A 26120-nucleotide genomic window follows, 5' to 3' on the forward strand; every position below is an offset into this window, starting at 1 on the left:
TGTCTGAAAATAAATAAATACAATCTAAAAAAAAAATTTAATGTAAAAATTAAAGAAAATAATTTATTGGATAATTACAACATACAGATAAATGAAATGAATGACAGTGATGTCATAAGGGATGAGAGGGAAGAACTGAGATTGATTTTAAAAAAGTATTGAGACATCCAGGGCAAACACCAAATTTTTTAAAAAAGAAGTAAAATTTATAATAAGAAAGGAGAGGTAAAGTGGAACTATACAGCCAGAGAAAGCAGAAGAGAGGAAAACAAAGAATAAGTTCAATCAAATGAAAACATTGACAGACATACTAGTCTAACGATTCAATAATCACTTTTTTAAACTTAAAAAAAATTATTATTACTACTTTTGCTGTGCTGCACAGCTTATAGGATCTTAGTTTCCTGACTAGGGATGGAATCTGAGCCACTGCAGTGGAAGTAGAGAGTCCTAAGCATTGGACCACCAGGGAAGGCCCTCAATAATTACTATAAGTGGTTTAACTACATTAGTTAAAATATAATGAAAGTCAAAGTGGATAAAAAATTAAGATCTAACTTTTTTAAAGAAAAGAAACCCACTTAAAAAAATTTTTTTTTAAAGTTAAAAGTGAAGGGATGAAGAAAGATATACCATGCTAATACTAATCAAAAGAAAGCTAGGTATATTGATTTCAGACAAAGCTGACTTCAGAACAAGGAAAATATGAATAAAGAGGGATATTACATAATGACAAAGAGATCAGTTCTCTAAGACGACATAATAACCCTAAACATCTAAGCATTAAACAACACCCAAACATAATAACTCTAAGCACCTAACAACAGGAGCATCAAAGTTATGAGGCAAAAACATATAGAATTGAAAGGATAAATGGAAAAATTGACTACTATTTTTGAAGATTTCAACACTTTATTTTCACTAATTGAAATATCCAGCAAGCAGAAAATCAGTAAGGATACAGTTGATTTGAGCAACACAATAAGTAAACTTGATTTAATTGACATTTGTAGAATTCTCCACCTAATAACAGCAAAATATATATTTCTTTAAGGCTCTCATAGGACATTCACCATGAAAGATCACATTCTGGGTCATTAAATACACTTTAGCAATTCTTAAAAAATAGAAATCACACAAAGTGTGTACTCAGACCGTCCTGAAAATAAACTAGAAATCAGTAAGAAAAAAGCAGCTGGGAAAATCACCAAATGTCTAGAAATTAACACATTTCTAACACATTGGTTAAAGAATACTTTGCAAGAGAAATTTTAAATATACATGTATACCTCTGGCTGATTCATATTGAAAGAAAGTGGACTCACTTAGCCATGTCTGACTCTTTGTGACCCCATGGACTGTAGCCTACCAGGCTCCTCTGTCCATGGGATTTTCCAGGCAAGAGCACTGGAGTGGATTGCCATTTCCTTCTCCAGATTCATGTTGAGGCTGATTCATTTAATTCTGTAAAGCAATTAACCTTCAATTAAAAAGTAAATTAATTTAAAAATGTTTGAACTATATGAAAACATAACTTACCAAATTTGTGGGATGCAGCAAAAGCAATGTTTAGAAGAAATTTATAGAATTAAGTCTATGTCTTAGGGAAAAAAAGAAGAACTTTAAAATAAAACCCTTAAATCTCTGCTCTGTGAAAGTTATTGTTAAGAAAAATCAGAAGAAAAGCTACAGGATGGGAGAAAATACTTAGAAAACACACATCTGATAAAAGAGCTACAAAGAATTCATAAATTCTTTAAGAATACAAAGAATTCAAAAGTACACAAAGAATTCATAAACCTGAGCAATGGAAAAGCAGACATTCCACTTGAAAAGGGAGCTGTATATCTGAACAGACGTAAGATCAAAGAAGATACACAAAACACTAATAGCATATAAAAAGATGGTAAAAATCATTTATAATTAGGGAATTGGCAATTAAAACAGTGAGATACCACTACAGAACTATTGGAATGCTAAAATCCAAGCAACAAAATTGGTAGATGGATGGAGAACACTAGGATTCTTCATTCATTGTTGATGGAAATGCAAAATAGTATACTACTTTAGAAGACAGTTTGGCAACTTCTCACAAAGCTGAATATAATCTTACCATATACTCTAGAAGTTATATCCCTGGGTATTTTTTAAACTAATTTGAAACTCCCATCAACAGAAAAACCTCCACAGTAATGTACATAGTAGCTTTATTCATAATGTTCAAACACTGAAAGTACCCAAGACGCATCATTCAAACCATGAATGGAAAAACTATGGTACAGCCACACAATGGAATATTACTCAGTGACAGAAAGAAATGAGCTATCATGAATGAACCTTAAAGACACTATGCTAAGTGAAATAAAACATACGCAAAAAGACAAATACTGTATAATTCCACTTATTTGAGGTACCTAAAATGGTCTAATTTATGGTCACAGAAAATAGAGGGGTGGTTTCCAGGGACTGATGGGAGGAAGGGATAGAGTTACTGTTTAAAGGATACAGAGTTTCAGTTTGGAAAGATGAAAAAGTTCTAGAGGATGATGGTGTCGATCATTGCACACAATGTTAATGCACTTTAATGCCAGTGAAATGTAGACCTAAAAATGGCTAACATGGTAAATTTTGTTAGTTACATTTTACAACTAAAACAAACAAGATTCTTAGAGCCTAATATCAAGAAATATTCTTAACCAGCTACCCTCATGACTCAGAAACTGGGCTTATATTCTGCTTGAATCATTAACTTTTTCCCCCCCTTATGTTTCTATGTGTCTATGTGCTCAGTCACTCAACTGTGACTCTTTGCAACCCTATGGACTGTAGCCCACAAGGCTCCTCTGTCCATGGGATTCTCCAGGCAAGAATACTGGAATGGATTGCTGTTTCTTGCTCCAGGGGATCGAGACTCAGGCGCTGAACCTGTCTCCTGCATAGAAGTGCCTGTTAACCCCTGATTGCTTGCACCATAAAGGCTTAACTTTGGGAGCTCATGTGAAAAACTGTGTCCTGAAATAACACACATTTCTTTAACTAAAATAACCTATTCTTAGGACTAAGAATCATTCATTGAGATATGAAGCCATCTACCAACTCAGCTTCTAGATTGTAAAACTTAATGGGGAAGTCTCAAAGGTGGGAATAAAGGGGAGCAGAAAGTGCCACCCCAGAATATGCCCCTTAGAATAAAGATCATTTTGAGCTATTTTTTTTTTTTTTGGAGAAACTATAGAAACAAGAGAAGCTCTGAAAAGAAAGCAAGAGTTACTCTATCGTAAGAGGAATTTACACTTATAAAGAAAATCTTCATTTATGTAAGGGTGACTTCTCTATACCAGGATGAGAAAAATGACTAAATCTTCAGCAACTCTTACCAATGGAGAAGGCATTTAGATTTAGACTCACCCTGGTTTACTGTGCTTTTCCTGGTAAACCTCCCATAATTGGCCTTTCTCCCCTTCGAATTGAAAAGCCTTTCTTTTGTCTTTAGCCAAAGATGATATTTAAGGGGGTGGCTTTGGGGCCAACTTGGCAAGGTAATAAGTTTTCCAGGTATCTTTCAGGTACATGTACATTTTAATAAACATGTTTGTTTTTCTCTTGTTAACCTGCCTTTTATTATAGAGGGCCTCAGCCAAGAGCTCTGAAGAGTAAACAGAGAATTCTTCTTCCTCCCCTACAAACTTTAATGTTTGTAAAAATTTTAAAGACATTATTTAGGAGAATGGAAGATCCAAGGATGGAATGCAGAATGTGATAAAACAATCTAACTCTATTATAAGCTCACTGAAGGGGATGAGAGGGAAAGGTGCTGACCTAAGTAACTTGGGAAATGAGTGGAGTCCATAAGACTAAAGTGAAAAGGAACTGCAAATAGGCAATGCACTTGACGCTATCAAGTTGTTCCTCACAGGAATACAGGTCAACCAGTTTAAACCCATTACACACCTATATTGTAAGTAAACAAGTACATAGATAGCAGTTGGTGGTAACCAGGCTTCTCACTATTGGACAGGGAGGTTACAGATAAGCCAAAAGAAAAAGCTAGAATGATCTCTATGGTAATGGATTAGCGACATAAGCATGAACTCATATTTAGTTCAATATAGATATGGATGGTTACATATAGAAATATTTCTAGGTACGTGTTTATGTCTGGGTTAGTATACACCTATGTCCTTGCTCTATCAATTGAGAGGTCTTAAAAGCAACTCTACTTCTTTAGCAAAGAGTACTCCCACTGCTCAGATCTTAGTTTCTCATACCATTCTCCAAGAAAAAGAAAAAGGGCTCTTTGGGAGAAATTGTTGATTGTAGTACTGGGGCATGAAATGCCCAGGATGATCCTGGAGCATCTTGTAGAATTCGAAAATAAAGAAATACTCAAACACACACAAGTGCACAAATGTGTACACACACACACACACACACACACACACACACACACACACACACACAACTAAAAGAGCTCCAAAGGGCCAAATTTGGAATGATTTAAGCAACAATGGTGATGGTGGATACAAACCAAAGTATAAAAGAAACATCCATGAGTCCATACTGATATAGAAAATGATGGAATAAGTAGATAAATGTCAGAAAATAGATATATCCCTCATGAAGAATTTCAAATAATTGAAGTATATACTCTGACTTCAAAGAGGTAGGTGCTTAACTCCTTAAGCGTAGAATACAGATAGTTACTGCCTTCCAAAGGGTAGAGTAGTGAAAGCAGAGAAAAAAGAGTAAGTCTATAGTGGCAAAGTCTGAGCAACAAGTGACTAACACTACCAATGTCAACATCAACATCAATGAATGCCAACATCAACAATGATGTCATGTTGACAGTACCATAGGTTGTGATTTTACATTTGTGGTCTTCCAGGAATATATAACTCAAATTTAAACATAAAAAGTCAAACAGATCACAATTGAAGGGCATTTTATAAAATAAGTGCTCATTAAAATGATCAAGATTATAAAAACAAGAAAAGTCAGAAATAGTAACAGCTAAAAAGAACCTAAGGAGACGAAACGACTAAAAGCGATGTGCTATTCTAAATGGGATGCTGGGACAGAAAAAGGACATTAGGTAAAAATTAAGGAAATCTGAATAAAATATAGACTTAGTAATCATATAGCAACATTAATTCATCAGTTGTAACAAGTGTGCCATACTTCTGTTAGATGTTAACAGAGGAGAAAGATGGGTGTGGGGTGTATGGGACCTCTCCCTGTTTTTATTATTTTGTAAATGTAAAACTATTCTAAAGTAAAACATGTAGGAAACAAGAGACATTGCCCTTGGCTCTGAAACACTCATGTTCTTGTGAAAATCGAGCAGTGTCAACAAATAGTTTTAATGCAATGTGGTAAGAGCTGCAATAGCGATTCTAAAAATGCTGTGGAGTCATGAAGAATTATACACCTCCGAACAGAGGGAATGTTTTAGCTGTGCCTCAAAGAAAGAGTAGGAGTCAGCTCTGTAACACTGTGAAAGAAAAAGCTTTCCAGAGCAGCACTCCAGGAGTAAGGGTTCAGAAGGAAGATATCTGGAGAACAGTGAAATAGTGTGGCTGAGGCATAGAGAAGAAGGTGGAGGCTACAGATGATGCTAAAACATACTATATTTAATTTTTCAAAAATGTTTAAAGTATACCAAAAGTGTCAAGTAGGTTTGTCATTTCTTTCACTGTGATCTGTTTTCCTAAACTTCTACTTTAGTTAGTAGACCTATATACTTTCAATTAAAAAAAGCTCCCATAAAAGCTTACAATATGACCTGTACAATGTCACTTTACTTATCCCCATGTTTCCTTTTCTCTTTACATACAGGACTCCTTTGTTTTATTTTAAAGAAACATTCTAACACACTTCAAAATACATGTTATCATCTGAGGCAGACCCACTAAAATTAAATGATACCATGCTTTGTGTAAGATTTACATTAACTACAATATGATCATGATGTACATAACACCAAGATACAAAATAGTGATTAATTATCATGCAGAGAAATGCTCACCTTTGTTACTATATTAAGAGTTTAACTTGGGTTCTAAGAATTACTCTTCAATTTGGCCACAGGCAAAGTAAATGAGCTATAAATTGAAAAGTGACAGTTGCTCAGTTGTGTACAACTCCTTGCAACCCACAGACTGTAGCCCACCAGGCTCTTCTGTCCATGGAATTCTCCAGGCAAGAATACTGGAGTGGGTAGCCATGCCCTTCTTCAGGGGATCTTCCTGACCCAGGGATTGAACCTGAGTCTCCTGCATTGCAGGCAGATTCTTTACCACTGAGCCACCAGGGAATCCTAAATGGGCTATAGAGGAGTACTATTTGAAGTAATGTCATGCATAAGTATATCCTATCAATAGACTTCTTGTTAAACTCTAAACTGTATTTTAATACATATTATTTTGATTCTGGAATATGTAGTTCTAAGATTCAACTAAAATTTTATATACAATTTTATTTTGCTTTATATTATATTTTCCCAAATCAATTTCACATGTAGATCTACTTAAGTTAGAGGTAATGATAATAATCAGTTGGATGGAAATTTTCATTGAAATATTAACTAACTTTCTCTTGGATATCAAGAAATAATTATTCCTCCTTTTTCCATAAAGGAGATATTTTGGCAAAATGAATGCACAAAATATAATAGCCCTGGTTAGCATTTAGGAGAAAACAATTCTATTATTAATTGTACTAAATAGACTCATGTATATCATTTTACTCATTGGGACCCAGTTTCCAATCTCTAGGAGACTGTTCCCAGTCTCCTCTTACTAGACAGTGTTTTAGTAACTGAGTGTTTCTAGAAAGGGGAAAGATGTGTTTACTGAACATTAGTTCTACATCCCAAAGAATAAAGACTAGAAAGTCATTCTATTCTCTTTTCAGAATAGGTATTTTTCATTATACTTTTACATTTCTTTGTCTCAGTACTTACTCCTTGAAAAGTTACTTCAGTATACATTAAGAGCAAAAAAGAAAAATATATATTCAATATTTATTGTAGAGAAAATCCAAGCATAGACAGTTGTATTTTTCACTGTTTCATTAAACAGGGAGGTAAAGGGATAAAAGGGTAAATACTAATTTTCTATACAAAAGCCTATTAACACAACAAAACTGAAAACCAAGTGAGTGCAAATCATACGTGTGTACATCATAGGTACATACTACATGATTAAATGTGTGGTTACTATTTAAACATAACATGTATTGCTGCTGCTGCATGTATTGCTACTGTCAGCTATCTTCTGGGTCTAATATTTCTCAAAGGCATCACCAAAGAGTATCTGATTTAACTAAATTTCCTTTCAATCAGAATACTTACAGCCATCAAATGAATTTCATGATATCAAATTTTGTTTATAAGTCAAACTAATCAAAATTTCAAGATTTAAAGATTATTATAAGATGAATGTGACTGTCACAAAACACTTTTCATATACAGGAAGTTTGATGCTGTTAAGAATAATACTGCACAGGAACCTGGAAAGTTAGGTCCATGAATCAAGGTAAATTGGATGTGGTCAAACAGGAGATGGCAAGAGTGAGCATCAAAATCTTAGGAATCAGTGAACTAAAATGGACAGGAATGGGCAAATTTAATTCAGATTTAAATCTGAATCTACTGGGGGCAAGAATCCTTCAGAAGAAATGGAGTAGCCCTCATAGTCAACAAAAGAGTACAAAATGCAGTACTTGTATGCAATCTCAAAAATGACAGAATGATCTCTGTTCGTTTCCAAGGCAAACCATTCAATATCACAGTAATCCAAGTATATGCCCTAACCACTAATGCTGAAGAAGCTGAAGTTGAACAGTTTGAGGAAGACTATAAGACTTTCTAGAACTAAGACAAAAACAAGGTGTCTTTTCATCACTGGGGACTGGAATGCAAAAGTAGGAAGTCAAGAGATAGCTGGAATAACAGCCAAGTTTGGCCTTGGAGTATAAAATGAAGCAGGACAAAGGTTAGCAGGGTTTTGTCAACATAACACACTGGTCATAGCAAACACCCTCTTTCAACAACACAAGAGATGACTCTATACATGTATATCACCAGACGGTCAATACTGAAATCAGATTGTTTATATTCTTTGGAGCCGAAGAAGGAGAAGCACTATATAGTCAGGAGAAACAAGACGTGGAGCCAACTGTGGCTTAGATCATGAACTTCTTATTGCAAAATTCAGGCTTAAACTGAAGAAAGTAAGGAAACCACTATGCTCTTCAGGTATGACCTAAATCAAATCCCTTATGATTATATAGCGGAGGTAATTAATAGATTCAAGGCATTAGATCTGGTAGACAGAATGTCTGAAAAACTATGGATGGAGATTCATAACTGTACAGGAGGCAATGACCAAAACTATCCTAAAGAAAAAAAAATGCAAAAAGGCAAAGAGGTTGTCTGAGGACCCTTTAAAAACAACTGAGAGAAGAAAGAAGTGAAAGGTAAGGGAGAAAGGGAAAGGTATACCCCAATGAATGCAGAGTACCAGAGAATAGCAAGGAAAGATAAGAAAACATTCTTAAGTAAACAATGCAAAGAAACAGAGGAAAACAATAGAATGAGAGACTAAAGATCTCTTCAAGAAAATTGGAGATGTCAAGGGAATATTTTATGCAAGGATAGACATGATAAAGGACAGAAATGACAAGGACCTAACAGAAGCAGAAGAGATTAAGAAGAGGTGGCAAGAAAATACAGAACTATACAAAAAAGGCCTTAATGACCCAGACAACCATGATGGTGTGTCACTCACCTAGAGCCAGACATCCTGGAATGTGAAGTCAAGTGGGCCTTAGGAAGCATCACTACAAACAAAGCTAGTGGAGGTGATAGAATTCCAGTTGAGTGATTTCAAATCCTAAAAGATGATGCAGTGAAAGTGCTGCATTCAGTATGCCAGCAAATTTGGAAAACTCAGCAGTGGCTACAGGACTAGAAAAGGTCAGTTTTCATTTCAATCCCAAAGATGGGCAATACCAAAGAATGTTCGAACTATTTCACATTCGCACTCATTTCACAGGCTAGCAAAGTAATGCTCAAAATTCTTCAGCAGTACGTGAACCAAGAACTTCCAGATGTACATTTGGGTGCAGAAAAGGCACAGGAACCATACAGCAAGATTGCCAACATGTGTTGGATCACAGAGAAATCAAGGGAATTCCATAAAAACATTCACTTCTGCTTCATTGACTATGTCAAAGCCTTTGACTGTGTGGATCACAACAAACTGGAAAATTCTTAAAGAGATGGTAATACTAGACCACCTTACCTGCCTCCTGAGAAACCTGTATGCAGCTCAAGAAGCAACAGTTAGAACCAGATATGGAACAACAGACTGGTTCCAAACTGGGAAAGGAGTAGGTCAAGGCTGTATATCATCACTCTCCTTATTTAACTTATATGCAGAGTACATCTTGAGAAACGCTGGGCTGGATGAATCAAAAGCTGGCATCAAGATTGCTGGGGGAAATACTGACAGCCACAGATATGCAGACGATTCCACTCTAAACAGCAGAAAGCAAAGAGGAACTAAAGAGCCTCTTGATGAAGATGAAAGAGGAGAGCAAAAATGTTGGGTTAAAACTCAACATTCAAAAAACTACAATCATGGCATCCGATCCCATTACTTCAGGGTAAACAGAAGGGGGAAAGCTGGAAGCAATGACAGATATTATTCTCTTGGGCTACAAAATCACTGTGGATGGTGACTGCTGCCATGAAATAAAAAAGACGCTTGCTCTTTGGAAGGAAAGCCATGACAAACCTAGACAGAATAATAAAAAGCAGAGATATCACTTATTAAGAATCTCTCTTAATAAGATGAGAATAATAAATTTTTAACTGACTGAATCATTGATTTTAATCCCCCCCCACTTTATCTGTTGGAACCACTTTGAGAGAAGCACACAAGAACATAAAATGAGGGATGAATACATTATTTAAGAATATATCACTTAAAATGACAAAAATGATGAATATTTGTATGTAATTCTGTATCTTGCTAATTGATTTCATACATATTAGCTTATCTCATTCAATTCTTGCAAAAATCCTATGAAATAAACAAGGCAAACTTTATCATCGCCATTTTATACATGAGGAAAATGATATTCTGAAGGTTATAGTGATTAAAATATTCACATGACTAGTGAGTTGTAGGTCTGTAATTACAGACTGTCCTGAATCTTGCTCTCATGCCCTTCTACCTTAGTAACCAGATACAGGAATGAGACCATGCAATGCATGTCACATAATTATTCAAACATTGCACGTGATATTTTGTTATATTCAAATTCATGAGAACATGTGTCAAGTTCACAGAGTGATACATGAATAAAAAGTAATTTTTCTAATTTAGAACAAGACAGGAAGATCAAGGTAAATTTCATATATTCCATTTCAACACTCTAGGAAATGTTTCCAAAAAAGACACCACTACAAAATATAAGCATAATTGTCTGAAATTGTATACTCATTATTTCAAGCACTTTCAAAAGCTAACATTTCTATAATCCCCTAAGCCTATTTTCTTTAACCTTTCAAATGCATTTCAGGGCAATATGATTTGAAAACAAGAAGGAATAAATTTCACCTATAGGAATACACTTAGCATTTGGTTAAGTGGTTCTTTCACTGCAAAGATTTGAAAAAATCAATATGAAGCACAAAAGTGAAATTTAAAATGTTAGTTTCATTACTTGCAAGTGAAATATTGAAGACTGAGCTTACCTGTAACAGTTAGTTCAGTAGTTCTTCTCACAACAAAGCCTCCATATTTTAACTCACATGTATAATTTCCAATGTCATCTTCTCTGACTTCTCTTATAAGCAAGGTATCTCTTTTGAATACTATACTTGGCCTCCATGTTTTTGTCCTACATTCCTACATGAAGAATATAAAATTTTTATAGTACATACAGTGACTTAAAAATAAAATATTTAAAATGACTAAATTAAAACTTCTAAAGTTATATTTTAAAAATGCTGAAGAGTTCGGAATTAATGCTAAAGATTTTCAAACCTTTCCCATATTTCCAGGAAATCAGGTTCTCAATTTGGAAAAAAGTACTCAAGATTCACTTTATTAATGCATAAGATTAGTGTCTCTAAATCAGATAGATATGTGTTGATTTATTAGATATAATAAAAGGAACATTTACTAAGATTACTTTTGACATCACTTTTAGAAGAAAATATTTTATGTTTGATTTTTATACCTTGATACTAATAACATAAAACATAAAATGAATGTTTTAGTGGAAAGTAAAAGAAGCTAGCTATGGAGAAAAATGCTTTAATTCAATATTTTAAATCTTTTAATATCACATATAGAAATAATTTGATTTTTTCATAGCATATATATTCTGCAATCCCTGGAAGAAATGGCCATCATTTTTATGCAAGATCTTGATAGTTCCATAATACCAATTTTCATTGTTAATACCAAATTATGGTCTCTGCTTTAAGTTTTGGACTATAATGATGTTGACTCAGGAGATTTCTGTTTTTGAGAAACAGAAATTCATTTTCTCTAGCCAGATTAAAAATCAATGGAAAGAGGATAAAATAGCTTTAAACCCTTTAACATTATCCAGAAGTCATATCTTTTTAAAAATTTATTGGCAAATCAAATTTATACAGATCATTATTTTGAGTATGTATCTCAATACCTGTGTGTAATTGGGGCACAATTATCTGGCTATTTCAGTGCAAACTACACATTTAATATCTTCATATTAGTTGTATAAATGCTTATGGTTACATGAATTATACACTAAATGTTTGCCATATATGTTCTATTGACTGTGGAAAAATAATCTGAAGACTTTTTAAATTCCAGATATACTGCATCTTCACCCATCACTTCACTAGTTATGGTCTGTCTAGCGTAAGGTCACAGTGATTGGGCAGATGGTGGAAACATGACTAAAAGACCAATATGAGGCTAGTCATTTAAAAAATTGAGTGTAAGACTCTGTGTGGGGAGTGTGTGTGTGCACATGTGTGTAGTCTCTAATATTTCAGCAAATTCTGAGGTACTATTTGCAAAAAGTGTGTAACTCTTAAGATCAACTTCTTGTGCGGGCAAGTGTGTACTCAGTCGTGCTCGACTCTTTGCAACCCCATCAACTGTAGCCTGCTAGGCTCTTCTGCCCATGGAATTTTCCAGGCAAGACTACTGGAGTGGATTGCCATTTCCTGCTCCAGGATGAACATCTTAGCAAACAACAAAGAAACTGCATATCTAGGAATTGAATGTACACATGAAAAATACTTGTAATTGAAGACCCCGGGTCAAACTCTCCTAATATCCCTTCTTTTTTGAGGAAATCATCAGGGCTTGCTTAGAATCTTCCAACGGAAAGCAAGCAAACTTCAGAAAATAAGGATTAGAAATATTCATACAATTAAGACACATAAAATGCAAAGCTCATATAAAACAGGAACAGAAATAATGGGGCTAATTTTAAGGGTATTTAACATTGTCCAAGACAGAAATCCAGGGAAAAGTAAACAACTATTTCAACAGTTCCCTTGATGTTCTAAATCCTCCATTGTTTATAATCAAGAATGAAAGTAAGTCATTTGGAGAAGGGGATTGCTAATATTGGAAAAATCCTTTAAAGATTACTAAAGATGTATCAGTTTTCATTCCAATCCCAAAGAAAAGCAATGCCAAAGAACGCTCAAACTACTACACAATTGCATTCATCTCACATGCTAGTAAAGTAATGCTCAAAATTCTCCAAGCCAGGCTTCAGCAATATGTGAACCGTGAAATTCCAGATGTTCAAGCTGGCTTTAGAAAAGGCAGAGGAACAAGAGATCAAATTGCCAACATCAAAAAAGCAAGAGTTCCAAAAAACATCTATTTCTGCTTTATTGACTATGCCAAAGCCTTTGACTGTGTGGATCACAAGAAAGTGTGGAAAATTCTTCAAGAGATGGGCATAACAGACCACCTGACCTGCCTCTTGAGAAATCTGTATGCAGGTCAGGAAACAACAGTTAGAACTGGACATGGAACAACAGAATGGTTCCAAATAGGGAAAGGAGTACATCAAGGCTGTATATTGTCACCCTGCTTATTTAACTTATATGCAGAGTACATCATGAGAAATGCTGGGCTGGAAGAAGCACAAGCTGGAATCAAGATTGCCAGGAGAAATATCAGTAACCTCAGATATGCAGATGACACCACCCTTGTGGCAGAAAGTGAAGAGGAACTGAAGAGCCTCTTGATGAAAGTGAAAGAGGAGAGTGAAAAAGTTGGCTTAAAGCTCAACATTCAGAAAACGAAGATCATGGCATCCGGCCCATCACTTCATGGCAAATAGATGGGGAAACAGTGGAAACAGTGGCTGACTTTATTTTGGGGGGCTCCAAAATCACTGCAGATGGTGATTGCAGCAATGAAATTAAAAGACGCTTACTCCTTGGAAGGAAAGTTATGACCAACCTAGACAGCATATTATAAAGCAGAGACATTACTTTGTCAACAAAGGTCCGTCTAGTCAAGGCTATGGTTTTTCCAGTGGTCATGTATGGATGTGAGAGTTGGACTATAAAGACAGCTGAGCACTGAAGAATTGATGCTTTTGATCTGTGGTGTTGGAGAAGACTCCTGAGAGTCTCAGGCTACAAGGAGATGCAACCAGTCCATCCTAAAGGAGATCAGCTCTGGGTGTTCATTGGAAGGACTGATATTGAAGCTGAAATTCCAATACTTTGGCCACCTGATGAGAAGAGCTGACTCATTTGAAAAGACCAACATCAAGAAAGACACAGATGTATATAACAGACTTTTGGACTCAGAGGGAGAAGGAGAGGGTGGGATGATTTGGGAGAATGGCATTGAAACATGTATACTATCATGTAAGAATCGAATCGCCAGTCTATGTCTGATGCAGGATACAGCATGCTTGGGGCTGGTGCACGGTGATGACCCAGAGAGATGTTATGGGGAGGGAGGTGGGAGGGGGGTTCACGTTTGGGAACGCATGTACACCCGTGGTGGATTCATGTCAATGTATGGCAAAACCAATACAGTATTGTAAAATAAAATAAAGTAAAAATACAAATTTTAAAAATAAATAAATAAAAAGGTGACCACCAAAAAAAAAAAAAAAAAAAAGAAAGAAAACACCCTGTTGCTGGGAAAGATTAAGGGGAGGAAAAGGGGACGACAGAGGATGAGATGGTTGGATGGCATCACCGACTGAATGGACATGAGTTTGGGTAAGCCCCGGGAGTTGGTGATGGATAGGGAGGCCTGGCATGCTGCGGTTCATGCGGTTGCAAAGAGTTAGACACGACTGAGCAACTGAACTGAACTGAGCTGAAAGATGTATTTCCTGTTTCATTTCTAACAAGTTTGGAATTCAAAAGCTATCAGTCCTGAGGACTCACATTCTGTATACTGATATTTGTAAATCTAGTTAGTAAAAGATCCAGCTTCCTACATTCCTATTTCTAGATAGTTGGACAAAAGAAAGTTTATACTAGGAATCTTTAAACCATGGATAAAATATTCCAGACAAATGTTCACAGCCTGTATACTGTATTTTCCTGAGTATGTTCAATAACAAAATTATCTTTTATGATATAAATTAGTTAAAGAATATGTTCAAACCCTGAAGTTCACTCAATGATGTGACAGGAAGAACATTGTCTGCTTATTCTGTTTAAGGCTAAATTTTCTTTTGGTTTTTGAAAAAAAAAAAGTTAATCTAACACTATTTTTATAATGTTATACATTTTCATCAGGTTTTCAAAAATATGTATACTTTTATATGAAAAGGATTAGATTATGCACAAAGGTACCTCCATTAAACAGAATATTTCAATAAAACTGGTATACAATTTTATCACAGAAGCAAGTCAATCCTTTCTCTGCTGTTTGGGGATATTTTAGACTGCTTATATGAGTGCTTTAAAATGAATGCTTGACATATTTCAGTTCTTGAAATTATCAACACAGATTATAATATAATTGAAATGATTATCAGCATAAATTAAACATTCACACAATAGCTTACTACAGTGAACTACCATATAAATATTGACTAGGATTTTCAAAGTCACTGGTTTAAAAACTTACAATGATGAGCACAATTTGCTGTAGTATTTTATAAAGGCAGAACTGAACTACAGAACACCCATTAAATTTTTTTTTTTATCCAACTTGCCCTATAAGATACACATGAATCTATTTATGAGCAATAAAATCATTCATAGTCCATACCTTATACCACAGGATTTCAGGTTCTCTGCTTGGTAGCAAAAAGTCTTCTATGTCACGGCAGGCAATTTCCTTGCTTTTGCTAAGTTCAGCTTTATCAAAGTACTTCATCTTGGAATTGTAGCAGAGTCCAGTGTCATTTTCGCCTACTGTCAGTGAGATGGATACTTTCATACAGTAAGTGGAGTTTCTGTAACAAAGCAGAATAAATATGGTGGCCTGGTGTGAACAAATAGCAACCGATGCCAAGGGAGTGCATTTACTTCAGTCAAAAAGGGAAACAAGGATAAAAACTTTATTGATTAATTAATGTATGGTATCATGGTTTATTCCACAGGGCTCTTATCTGTCAGCTAAACAATGCTTGGTTCTGTTAAACCATTTATATATTTTTCATATGCTGGGAAGAAAGTTTTATAATATATACAGGTTTGATTTGAAAAAATGTTCAATAGAGATTTTTGTTATCTAGAAAAATAAAAGTAATAAAAAATATTTAGGTCAAGAAAGAAATCAAGTTTGGGTATAATTATGCTAAAATCAGTAAACTCATACTCAGCCATAAATACAAAGGAAATAATACCATTTGCAGTGACATGGATGAACCTAGAGATTATCCTACTGGGTAAAGTAAGTCAGACAAAGAAAGACAAATACCATATGGTATCGCTTATATGTGTAATCTAGAAAAGAATAGTAAAAATTAACTTATTTACAAAACAGAAATAGAGTCACGGCTATAGAAAACAAGCTTATGGTTACCAAAGGGGGATAAATTGGGAGATTGGGATTAATATATCCACACTATTATATATAAAATAGATAACTAATAAGGACTTACCATATAGCACAAGGAACTCTACTCAATACTCTGTACTGATCTTTATGGGAAAGGGATCTAAAAAAGAGTGGATATATGTATATGTATAACTGATTCACTTTGCTGTACGGCAGGAACTAACACAACATTGTAAATCAACTATATTCCAATAAAAATTGTTGTTGTTAGTCACTCAGTCATGTCCAACTCTTTTGAGACCCTATGGACTGTAGACCACCAGGCTCCTCTGTCCATGGGATTTTCCAGGCAAGAATACTGGAGTGGGATGCCATTTCCTTCTCCAGGGGATCTTCCCCACCCAGGGATAGAACCCAAGTCTCCTGCTTTGCAGTTGGGTTCTTTACTGCTGAGCCACCAGGGAGTCAGGCATTCATTGGTCATTAGGGAAATAATTCACACTGCACGAGATATGGTTGCATACCCTCATGATAAAAAGAAACTAACACATACTGTTTGTAAGTTTGTTTTTACTCATCTATCACCCTAAGTTTTTCAGAAAAAATGTTTTAAAGACATACACTTTACATTTTAGTATAATCACACTTTTTCCTGCTTTATCTACAAGGAACTTTATACTTTCATTTTGTTAGATAGTTAGAATAGGAAAAAGGCATCCAGAATGGTGGTGGCTAAAAGACAAGGAAGGGAAAAGCCCATGAAAATGGAACAAAGGAAGCTCTGAGAACCTGAGGACCTCAGGTAGAACAAACAGCAGTCCTGGCTAGCCCAATTTACATAGGACAGGCCCAGGGGGAGGAGAAAAAACATAGAAAAAGAGGAGCCAAAATTGGGCGGGGCATCTCTTCTCTTCCTGTCTTTTGGGTCAACATGCCCTGAAGGCATGCACACCTTGAGGATGTATTTTCCTAAATAAAAATTAATTAAAAATAAAATTGGTAAACCAAACAAAGAAATAGGAAATTGTAACGGATCTATTAATCATAATGGAAGGACAGGGATAAGGCTGGTCAAGTCATAAAGTACTTACTGGTTGTCTGCTAAGAGGAGACAATTTCAATGACTATGGGCAGTAAACAGTCTTGGATAAAAGTATTGCTCAGTTACAATCTGTCTTTACAGACTCATACCCACTTGGACTGAAGTTCAGGTTGTGAGACGGGAGAAACATACTAATATATTATGTAAGGACAACACCATCCTGATAGACAAATTCTACAGAATCAGTTGATTAAATCAGCACATCAATTTATTCCTTGCTGGATCCGAGATTAGGTTTATAATGGAATGCATGAGAATAGAAATTGTGTTCAGAGATCTCTTTGAAAAAGTCAGACCAAAGGAAGTTTTCTTGTAAATTGCATCATTTCTGTTTGCTAATTTAGCTTCTGGACAGTCAATGAACACTAATAATGTGTCAGTCATTATGCCAGGCAGTGACAATAAAGAGAAGAATTAGACATCAGACTTAAGGTTTTCTTAAGAGAACTCTTTTGTTAAGTGTTTGATGGTATATATATGGCCATCAAAGTCCTGGGCTTGAATCTTACTGTTATATTTACAACTTGAGGCAACTCACCAAGCACCTCTGAAACTCTCAAGTGGTGTGCAGAGACAACACTTTTCCAAGTATTGAATGTGATACTGAATTAAAACCTGTTTGGCCTGTCCTAGGCGTTCAGTCAGGAGAAGGCAACGGCTACACACTCCAGTATTCTTGCTTGGAGAATTCCATGGACAGAGGTACCTGGCAGAAGTCCATGGGGTCGCAGAGTTGGGCAAGAATGAGTGATTCACACACACACAGGTGTGCAGTGATGTTGATTCCTCTCTGCTTTGCATTGACGTACATGGACCACAACCCCCAAGTCCTCCCCCTTATTCAGTCAAGATGCTTTGTTGTTTAAGCAGCAACTTGATTTAGATTCCTGCTTTTTATTCTTGTCATGCTAACATGACACAATGAGAATGACCAGAAAATAGCCAGATTTGTTGTGGTATAATAAAGAACATACTTGGTATTTTTCTTGGCATAGATCTTCTAAAACTCTTAAATTTCTTGAGTGATTTTTCCTGAGTATTATTCATAAGGGGTCCCTTTTGATCACATTTGGGTTTGTGTTAAGAGCTGACTTTGAGTGGGGCAAGATAGACCAAGAGATCAGAGTTAGGCCTTTCAGCCCCACCCACTGACAGGAGGGGACAGGCATTGGAGACTGAGCTCTTTAAAAACTCTTAAAGCTTCAGCTTCAGTGAACACAAGGCAGTGCTGGGTCGGTGGCAGGCCTGGGAGAGCTTGTGCAAACCTCTGTGCCTCTTCCCTCATCCCTTGCCCTACACACCTCTTTCATCTGGCTGTTCATTTGTATCCTTTGAAATACACTTTGCAATAAATCAGCAATAGTAATAAACTGACTTTCTGACTTCTATGACCCATCCTAGCCAATGACAGAATCTGAGGGCATTCCACAGACCTCTGATTGACAGCTGGTCAGTCAGAAGTGTAGGTAATTTGTGGACTTGCAACTGGCCTCTCCCAGGACTGAGCCCTTAACTGTGAGACCCGACACTAAGTCCAGGAAGGTAGCGCCAGAATCGAACTGAATGGTTAAACATCCAGCTGGTTGAAGAAGGATCTTGTGTGGGAAGAAGATGCATCTGGTGTGAGAAGTGTTGAGAGTAAAGGAGCAAAACAGAGTTTACCATTACTGTTAGTTATTCAGCTTTATATTGGGTAGCAGAGAAAACTTCCACAAAAAAAATTAGAATTTAGATTTCTCTAGCTTCATATAATATGTAGTCTACAAGTAGGTCTACAATACTTAATACGTGAAACCATTAGCTATTAGACAGTCAATCAGTAGCCTGAAAAATGTCCTCAGAGAAGGTGCTCAGGGATTTTTCTATAATGATAGACATATTCCCTGCCCCAATCCCTCACAATCTAGAAGTGATACACAGTAAACAGCTGAAATTCAATGTGATAAATACTACAAAGGTGGCAGGTACCACCACAGGAGTGCCAAAGAAAGAAAGACAAAGACTTGATAAACTGTCATATATGATTATCTTAAAGCGTGAATAATTTTAAAGTCTTAGTAATTTTAAGAAAGGCTATTTCAAGGAATACTATGCACAAAGGCTTGACGGCATGGAACAACTTGGCATGTTTAAAGAAATGCAAATAATTTGGTGTGATTGAATTATAAGGTAGTGATAAAGAACAGCAGGGATTGGAACTGGAGAGGTGTGCAGAAGCCAGGTTGAAAGTCCTGTAAAGTCACCATAAAGACTTTGGGCTTTATGCTGGGAAATGGTGACATTTGGATTTTGGGAAGATTTTTCTGATTGTAGTGAAAAAAATGAATTGAACCAGATTGGAAGGAGGACTAAGTACAGTGAGACAAATTAGGAAGCAATTGTATTTACTCAGGGAAAAAAAAAAAAAAAAAGGCAACTCCAACAAAGCCAATGTCCATCGAGGTAAAAAGGAGGGATCATGTTTAAAATATATTTAAGATATAGAATCAATGTGATAGTGAAGGAGCAAAGGAAAGAGAGACATACAAGATGATAAAGAAGTTTTCTCAGATGAGTATATGAAAGGTAGTGTCAATCTTTCAGCATGGAAGATATTGAAAAAGAAAAAGCTTTGAGAGCAAAGAAAGTGTGTTAAATTTTAGCTTGAGCTTCACACCCAAGAGGGAAAAAAAATCCTCTTTGGGTCTGCCAGCAATATTGCTCATGCATTATTTATTAATTTCACTCCAGTACAGACTAAAGCATGCTCTTCTCAGGCTCCTTTTAAGAAAATTCTTTTTAAGAAAAAAATAATTTACTAAATTATTAACTATTTTGGGATGCATTCAACTGTCTTAAAACATGTTTGGGAACGCATATACACCCGTGGTGGATTCATGTCAATGTATGGCAAAACCTATACAGTATTGTAAAGTAAAATAAAGTAAAAAGAAAAAGAAAAAAAAAAAACTTTTAAGAAAATGAAAAAAAAAAAAGAAACATACTGATATTTGTAGAACATGGTAGAATTCTTAAAGAACAGACTTTTCTAAGAAGTAAATCAGTGAATTCTAATTTTGAACCTTCAACATTAATCTTTTAAATTCAAGAGTCTTAGGTCTTCTTTCTCCTCAGACTTACATTGTTGTCGGTTTTCCCACATCTCCTTGTATCAAATACAAGGCCGTTGGGTCAACAGTAAGATCACTAAAGCCCAACTGCAGAGGTTCAGATTCCAGCCCAATCGCTTATTACTTTTGAAAATAGGGAAAGTTACTTCACTTTAGGCTTCCATTTCATCATTTATACAAGGAGAAAATAATACTAAAGACCTTATAGGCTGCTGTGAGAATCAAGCATGTTAAAACATGGTCTTGTTATAAAGCCAGTGCGGGCCTCAGTCGTTCAGTCGTGTCTGACTCTTTGAGACCCCATGGACTGCAGTCCGCCAGGCTCCTCTGTCCATGGGATTTCCCAGGCAAGAACACTGGAGTGGGTAGCCATTTCCTTCTCCGGGGGATCTTCCTGACCCAGGGATGGGACCTGGGTCTCCTGTATTGCAGGCGGATTCTTTATGGTCTGAGCCACCAGGGAAGCCTTAAAATACAGTTTCAGTCTTTTAGTGAATATTAGAGCTTATTATCAGTACTTGATTCCCTTTTCCTACTTCCTTTTTTATATTTCTATTTTACAGTAAGGGCTAAACAGTGTTTGTTTAGAAGGTAGGTTAGACAGACAGCATCACCATGATGATGCCTTCAGTTCCTTGGTGTTTAATTAGTGTGAAGCATAAGAATACAGATAAGTCCTGATGTTGTCATCTGGGATATGTGGTTGGGTTAGACAAGAATGAAGAAAATTCATAAAAAATAAAACTCCTCACCTCAGTCACCCTGTCTTGCTCTATTATAAATGAAACTGAACCCTAATTTTCAGAAAGTGGCTCCAGATGAACACACTTAGATATTCTTATTTTCCTGTCTTTTATTCCCTAGGTTTGTGAGGTGATTGCTGATTTACTACTGTCTGGTAATGTCTGAAATTCCAGACTCCCCAGGATAGCACTATTTTCAAATTACTTTCGATGTTTTAATACTTGTTTACTGTTTCTGTTCATCAGGAGGTGGTTTCAAAAGCTAAAAATAAAGCAGCATCCAATGAATGCTATAGTCCTATTTACTGAGAAGAGCTAACAGGAAGCAAGCAACTTTTGACACATTAATAAACATATGACCCCCTGAGGGGAATGACACACTCTCAAAGTAAAGAGTCCCATCCGTCATCATTAAATTTGCAGTATGACTGCTATGGCACTGTGGTTCACTGTAGTCAGGGAAATATGGTGGAATGGGGTAAATGGGAAAAGAGTGCTCAGCCAGGATTTACAGTAAAAATCATGAGCACATATCTACTCAGCTTCTATTGTTTTATCAGGTGAGCTGCAATCTAGGCAAAAATTAAATCATGACTGCTGGTTCCAATGTTTGTCAAGTGGGTAGAGAGACAGGATATTACATGTATGTGGACAAAATTGTTGTTCATAATTGAGAGTTAATACTCATCATTTCCAGTGAAGAAATATTAATGTGAAATTTTTTAAAAACCTACTTTGTTCTAGCAAGGGCAACCCTGCAGGATACACAAGTGCACAAAACGTACTGTACAAACAACACAGATAGAGTTATTTCTTTCAACCTCCTGAGGTTACAGCAAAGGAACCCAAAACTCAAAGTAAGTCAATGATTCATCTAAGTTCTACTAACTGGTGGCAGAAATGGGACTGGATCATATCTCCCAACTTCGAATTCATTGGTCTCTTCTGTACACTACTGAAGATAAGTAGTGCTGGGTTAGCACACATAAACTATATATACATTGTTTAAAACAAAAGAAAACTACCTATTTTTAGCACCGATTTTATATTATTTTACATTCTAGAATAGATGCCTATGGAAGAAAGGCAGAAGCCGTTTTAACTTGAGTTTCTTTGAAAAGTGAGGTCCTTAAAACTCTCAAACATCTAAAAAGGAATAAAAGGGGTGCAGGCAGCAGGAATTAAAGAAATATTATGGTTTCATCAACTCTTTCTACTATACACTTTCTACATGTATATACATACTTGTAAAAAGAACAGTTTTGGATAGGACTGACTTAGGGTCATGTTTTATTAGGGAGAAAGAAAGCTAGCCTAAATCCAGAGCAACTACTAGGGATTAACAAACATTTCTGGACATAATCAAGAAGTAAATCTATGACACAGAAAATAGAATTAAAACAGTATACTGAAGTTCTCCACAGGTTCCTTAGCAGTGTGCTACTTTGAAACAGCGAAAGAGTCTGAATTGGCATGCAAGGAAGCGACCAGAGATTTTTTAGTTTATCTTTCAAAGGATGACAGTATTACACAGCTACAGATCAAGGTGTGGAAATCTGGGTAGTGCAGGCAGGAGGTAAGTGCAGGCAGGTATGTGGGAAGAGAAATTTTGTATATTACCTGATTAGCTATAGAGTATAATAAAAGTCATGTTATTCCATACTTAAGGGTAGCACAGTTTCAATTATTCTATAATCACACCCCCTATGCATGATAATGCATGGTATTCAGTGTCTCTCTCCACTCCAACGGAATTACCAGCAACATGATTGTTAAATATGTCCTCTACAGAGGCGCCACTAAACACTTGACCTGTATATTATGTTAATTTCCTGGTCCCTAGGGAAAATAATAATATTTCCATAATGTTTGGAAATCTCTTCCCACTTTATGAAGTGCTGAAAGAGATAGGGATTTGATCGATATTTTTAAAGCATTAAGTTGCTTTAGGCTTCTATGTTTTATATGGTTTAACATTCTTCTTTTTCGAGTCATAATCTTTGGTACATAATTTTTTTTTTTTTTTGTAAAAACAAAAGCAGAGAGTATTTTTGAAGTGCTACAAACGTTTGGGGACTGAAAAACAGCACAGAGGTTTGGAAAATCTGAAAGTTCAGTTACTACAGAATGGAGCAGAACTCAAGTGTTCTCAAAGGTGGCTCCTCAAACTACAGATTCCACTGTAGTCTTTGACCACTTATTGTGAAAAAAAATGTTGGAAATCAAAAATGTCAGCGTTAGACTGTGGCAGGAACATCTTACAGTTTGTTAAGGCTTAAATATACATTGATAATTCATTTCTAATCTTAAAGCCTTCCAATTTTTCTATCTGTATTTTTTTTTCTATCAGTCCTTACAGTGATGCCTGAAGCTATGCATGTGGCCCCTCTATCTTATCTTTCTCAGCACACCCTATGCTTACAGTGACTTACGAAAAATGTGAAATTTGTTTGCATTAGGTTTTCTTTTCAGAAGAGCTCTGGAGGACCTATTGATTTAACTGTGGTTGAAATCAGCCCTTGTAAAAGGATAAGAATAAGAACATGGAGCAATTGATAAGACCTAAAAGTACCAGCTTAAGCGACTTCCCCGGTGGCTCACTTCACTTCACTTCTTCACTTCTGCCTACAGTGCAGGAGACCCGGGTTCGATCTCTGGGTCGGGAAGATCCCCTGGAGAAGGAAATGGCAACCCACTCCAATATTCTCACCTGGAAAATCCCATGGACGGAGGAGCCTGGTTGGCTACTGTCCATGGGGTTGCAAAGAGTCAGACATGACTGAGTGACTTCACTTCACTTCAAAGTACCAGCTTAGTACCTTCTTGTTTGAAATTCTTTTTCCTAAATGCAACTGGTAAGTTGAACTTCATCTACAATCTTCTGCTAACTATACAGTTAAAACAATTATCTCCCTCTTTTTTGATGGAAAGCGAATAACATAATCTTATCATTTTAATCTTTCTAGCTTGGTATTCCTGGAATATTAGATGTGAAGAGGACTTGTATGAAATTCTAGTCTAGTATTTCTCCCCCTGAGTTGTTACCGGGGCAGGAGAACTTTGAAACTTCATTACTATAGACCCCGAGGTCTAGATCTAGACCTCTAGATCTCTTCTGAAGAAAAAGAGACAGATTTAAAACAGACACACACACATACAAAACATGTCACCAAAGGAAACTGAGGCTCAGGAAGTATGCTCAGGGTCATGTAACTTTCACATTTCTTCCGAGAAGCTATGACTGACTTCCTCTATCACTATCCAGCTGATCTCTGTTTATTTTCTTCAAAACAATCACAATTTGTAATTACCTGTTTTCCCTTATTTTGCTGTCTCCTCTGTTAATAGATATTCTTGTAATAGGTAAATTAAGAGAGTTAGCTCTATGCTGGCTGAATTCTTAAAGGCATATATTTTTCAAAACTCACACAACATAATATTAACCATTTGCAAGTGCACAGTGAAGCATCGTTTAGCACATTCATAATGTTGTGCAGCCATCACCTCTATCTTGTTTCAAGTCATTTTCATCACTCCAAAATGAAACTAGAGCCATTAGCAATCACTCTCCATTTCTCCATCCCCGTGTCTCCCGACAGCCGCTAATCACATTTCTGTCCTTATGGATTTGCTTAGTTGGAATATTTCATATAAAAGAAATCATACATGTGGACTTTTGTGTCTGAGACTTTTTTCTTTTTCACTTAGCATCAGGTGTTCAAGGTTCATTCACATTGTGATCTGTATTTGTAACTCATTCCTTTTCTTTTTGGCTGAACAATAGCCTATTGTATGGATATATCATATTTAGTTTCCTGCTTCCATATTTTGATTATTAAAAATAGTGCTGCTATGAATATTCATCTACAAGTATTTGTTTGCATGTCTTGGGATTCTCAGGTGGCGCAGTGGTAAAGAATCTGCCTGCCAATGCAGGAAACACAAGAGACTCAGACTCCATCCCTGGGTGGTGAAGATTTCCCTGGAGGACAGCATGGTAACCCACTCCAGTATTCCTGGCTGGAAAAGTCCATGAACAGAGGAGACTGAGGGGCTACAGTCCATGGGGTCACAAAGAGTTGGACCTGACTTGGCACACATGCCTTACATACTTCTTGCAATACTTTTGCGTGTGTATCTAGGAGTGGAAATGTTGAGTCCTGTGGGTATTCTATGCTTAAGTTTTAAATGATTCAAGGACTTAAAAAAAAAAAAAATCTCGTAAACTCTTTCTCCTTTTCTGAACACTCCAGTTTCTCCTGACATATGGAGAATAATACATTATAGGAATTTGTTCAGTGATGGCTGATTTAGAATAAGGACTTAAGAAGCCTAATGACATCCCTGAGTGTCTTGTATAGTGCCAGGCATATAATAGGCACTCTGAATAAACATTTGTTAAACGACTGAATGAACTATTAGTTCATGGCTACAAAGCTCTGATTTACACTGCTTTTTGCTTAAGCCTTCTAAACAATCCTCACCTATATCCCACCATACTTTTGGGCTGGCCAAAAAGTTCATTTGGGTTTTTCCATAAGCTGGTACAGAAAAATGTGATCGAACTTTTTGCCAACCCGATACTTGTTACCTCCTTTCTCTGTATGCTTCTTTGACATAGCACATGTCAAGAATGTGGATGTGCCAGGAAAAGGTCTCTTGCAAGCCAGGCAAAAATTGCAACACAGCTGTAAAGATTTCCCGGCAATGAACCCTAACCTGGTTAATCTCCTCCCACCATGCCTACAACAGACCTTTTTAGCATAGTAGACTTTTTTGATTTGAAAGATAAGGGAAAGATGAGAGAAGGGGAGCATAAATGTTTGAGCCACATTTGGGTCAGTTGCAAACCATTTTTTTCTCTCCAAGCATCACACAGGGAGGTTTTTCTAAAGTGACTCTAATAACTCTTGTACTATTAAATCTTGCTCCTAGACTGCTGTGGAAAAGAGGTGACTTAGGACTCAAACATTCGGCTAATCCTGCACCCCACCCCTCATTTTATGATGAAAATTACAGGGAAAATTTCAACAGAGTAAAACAAAATCTATACTGATCTTTAAAGAAGACAGAGAACTACCAGAGTCTGCTGAAATTTTACCCATGTACAAATAGATTTTTCAGAGTTAGCCTAATGTTTTGAAATTTA

The 26120-nt window shown here is 36.2% G+C and overlaps 1 protein-coding gene across 1 annotated transcript in view; it reads right to left on the minus strand.

The window, feature by feature from the left end:
• The window catches only part of IL1RAPL1 (interleukin 1 receptor accessory protein like 1), a 684278-nt gene that overhangs the window by 565895 nt on the left and 92263 nt on the right, over nt 1-26120 (minus strand). The window contains exons 3-4 of the mRNA XM_068963257.1: nt 15282-15468; nt 10766-10919 (exon numbers count right to left, since the gene is read on the minus strand). Coding sequence (XP_068819358.1) covers nt 10766-10919; nt 15282-15468 — 341 coding nt within the window. The remainder of the gene's footprint in view (nt 1-10765; nt 10920-15281; nt 15469-26120) is intronic.

This window comes from Capricornis sumatraensis, chromosome X, assembly GCF_032405125.1.
Source record: "Capricornis sumatraensis isolate serow.1 chromosome X, serow.2, whole genome shotgun sequence".
Classification (NCBI taxonomy): Eukaryota; Metazoa; Chordata; class Mammalia; order Artiodactyla; family Bovidae; genus Capricornis; species Capricornis sumatraensis.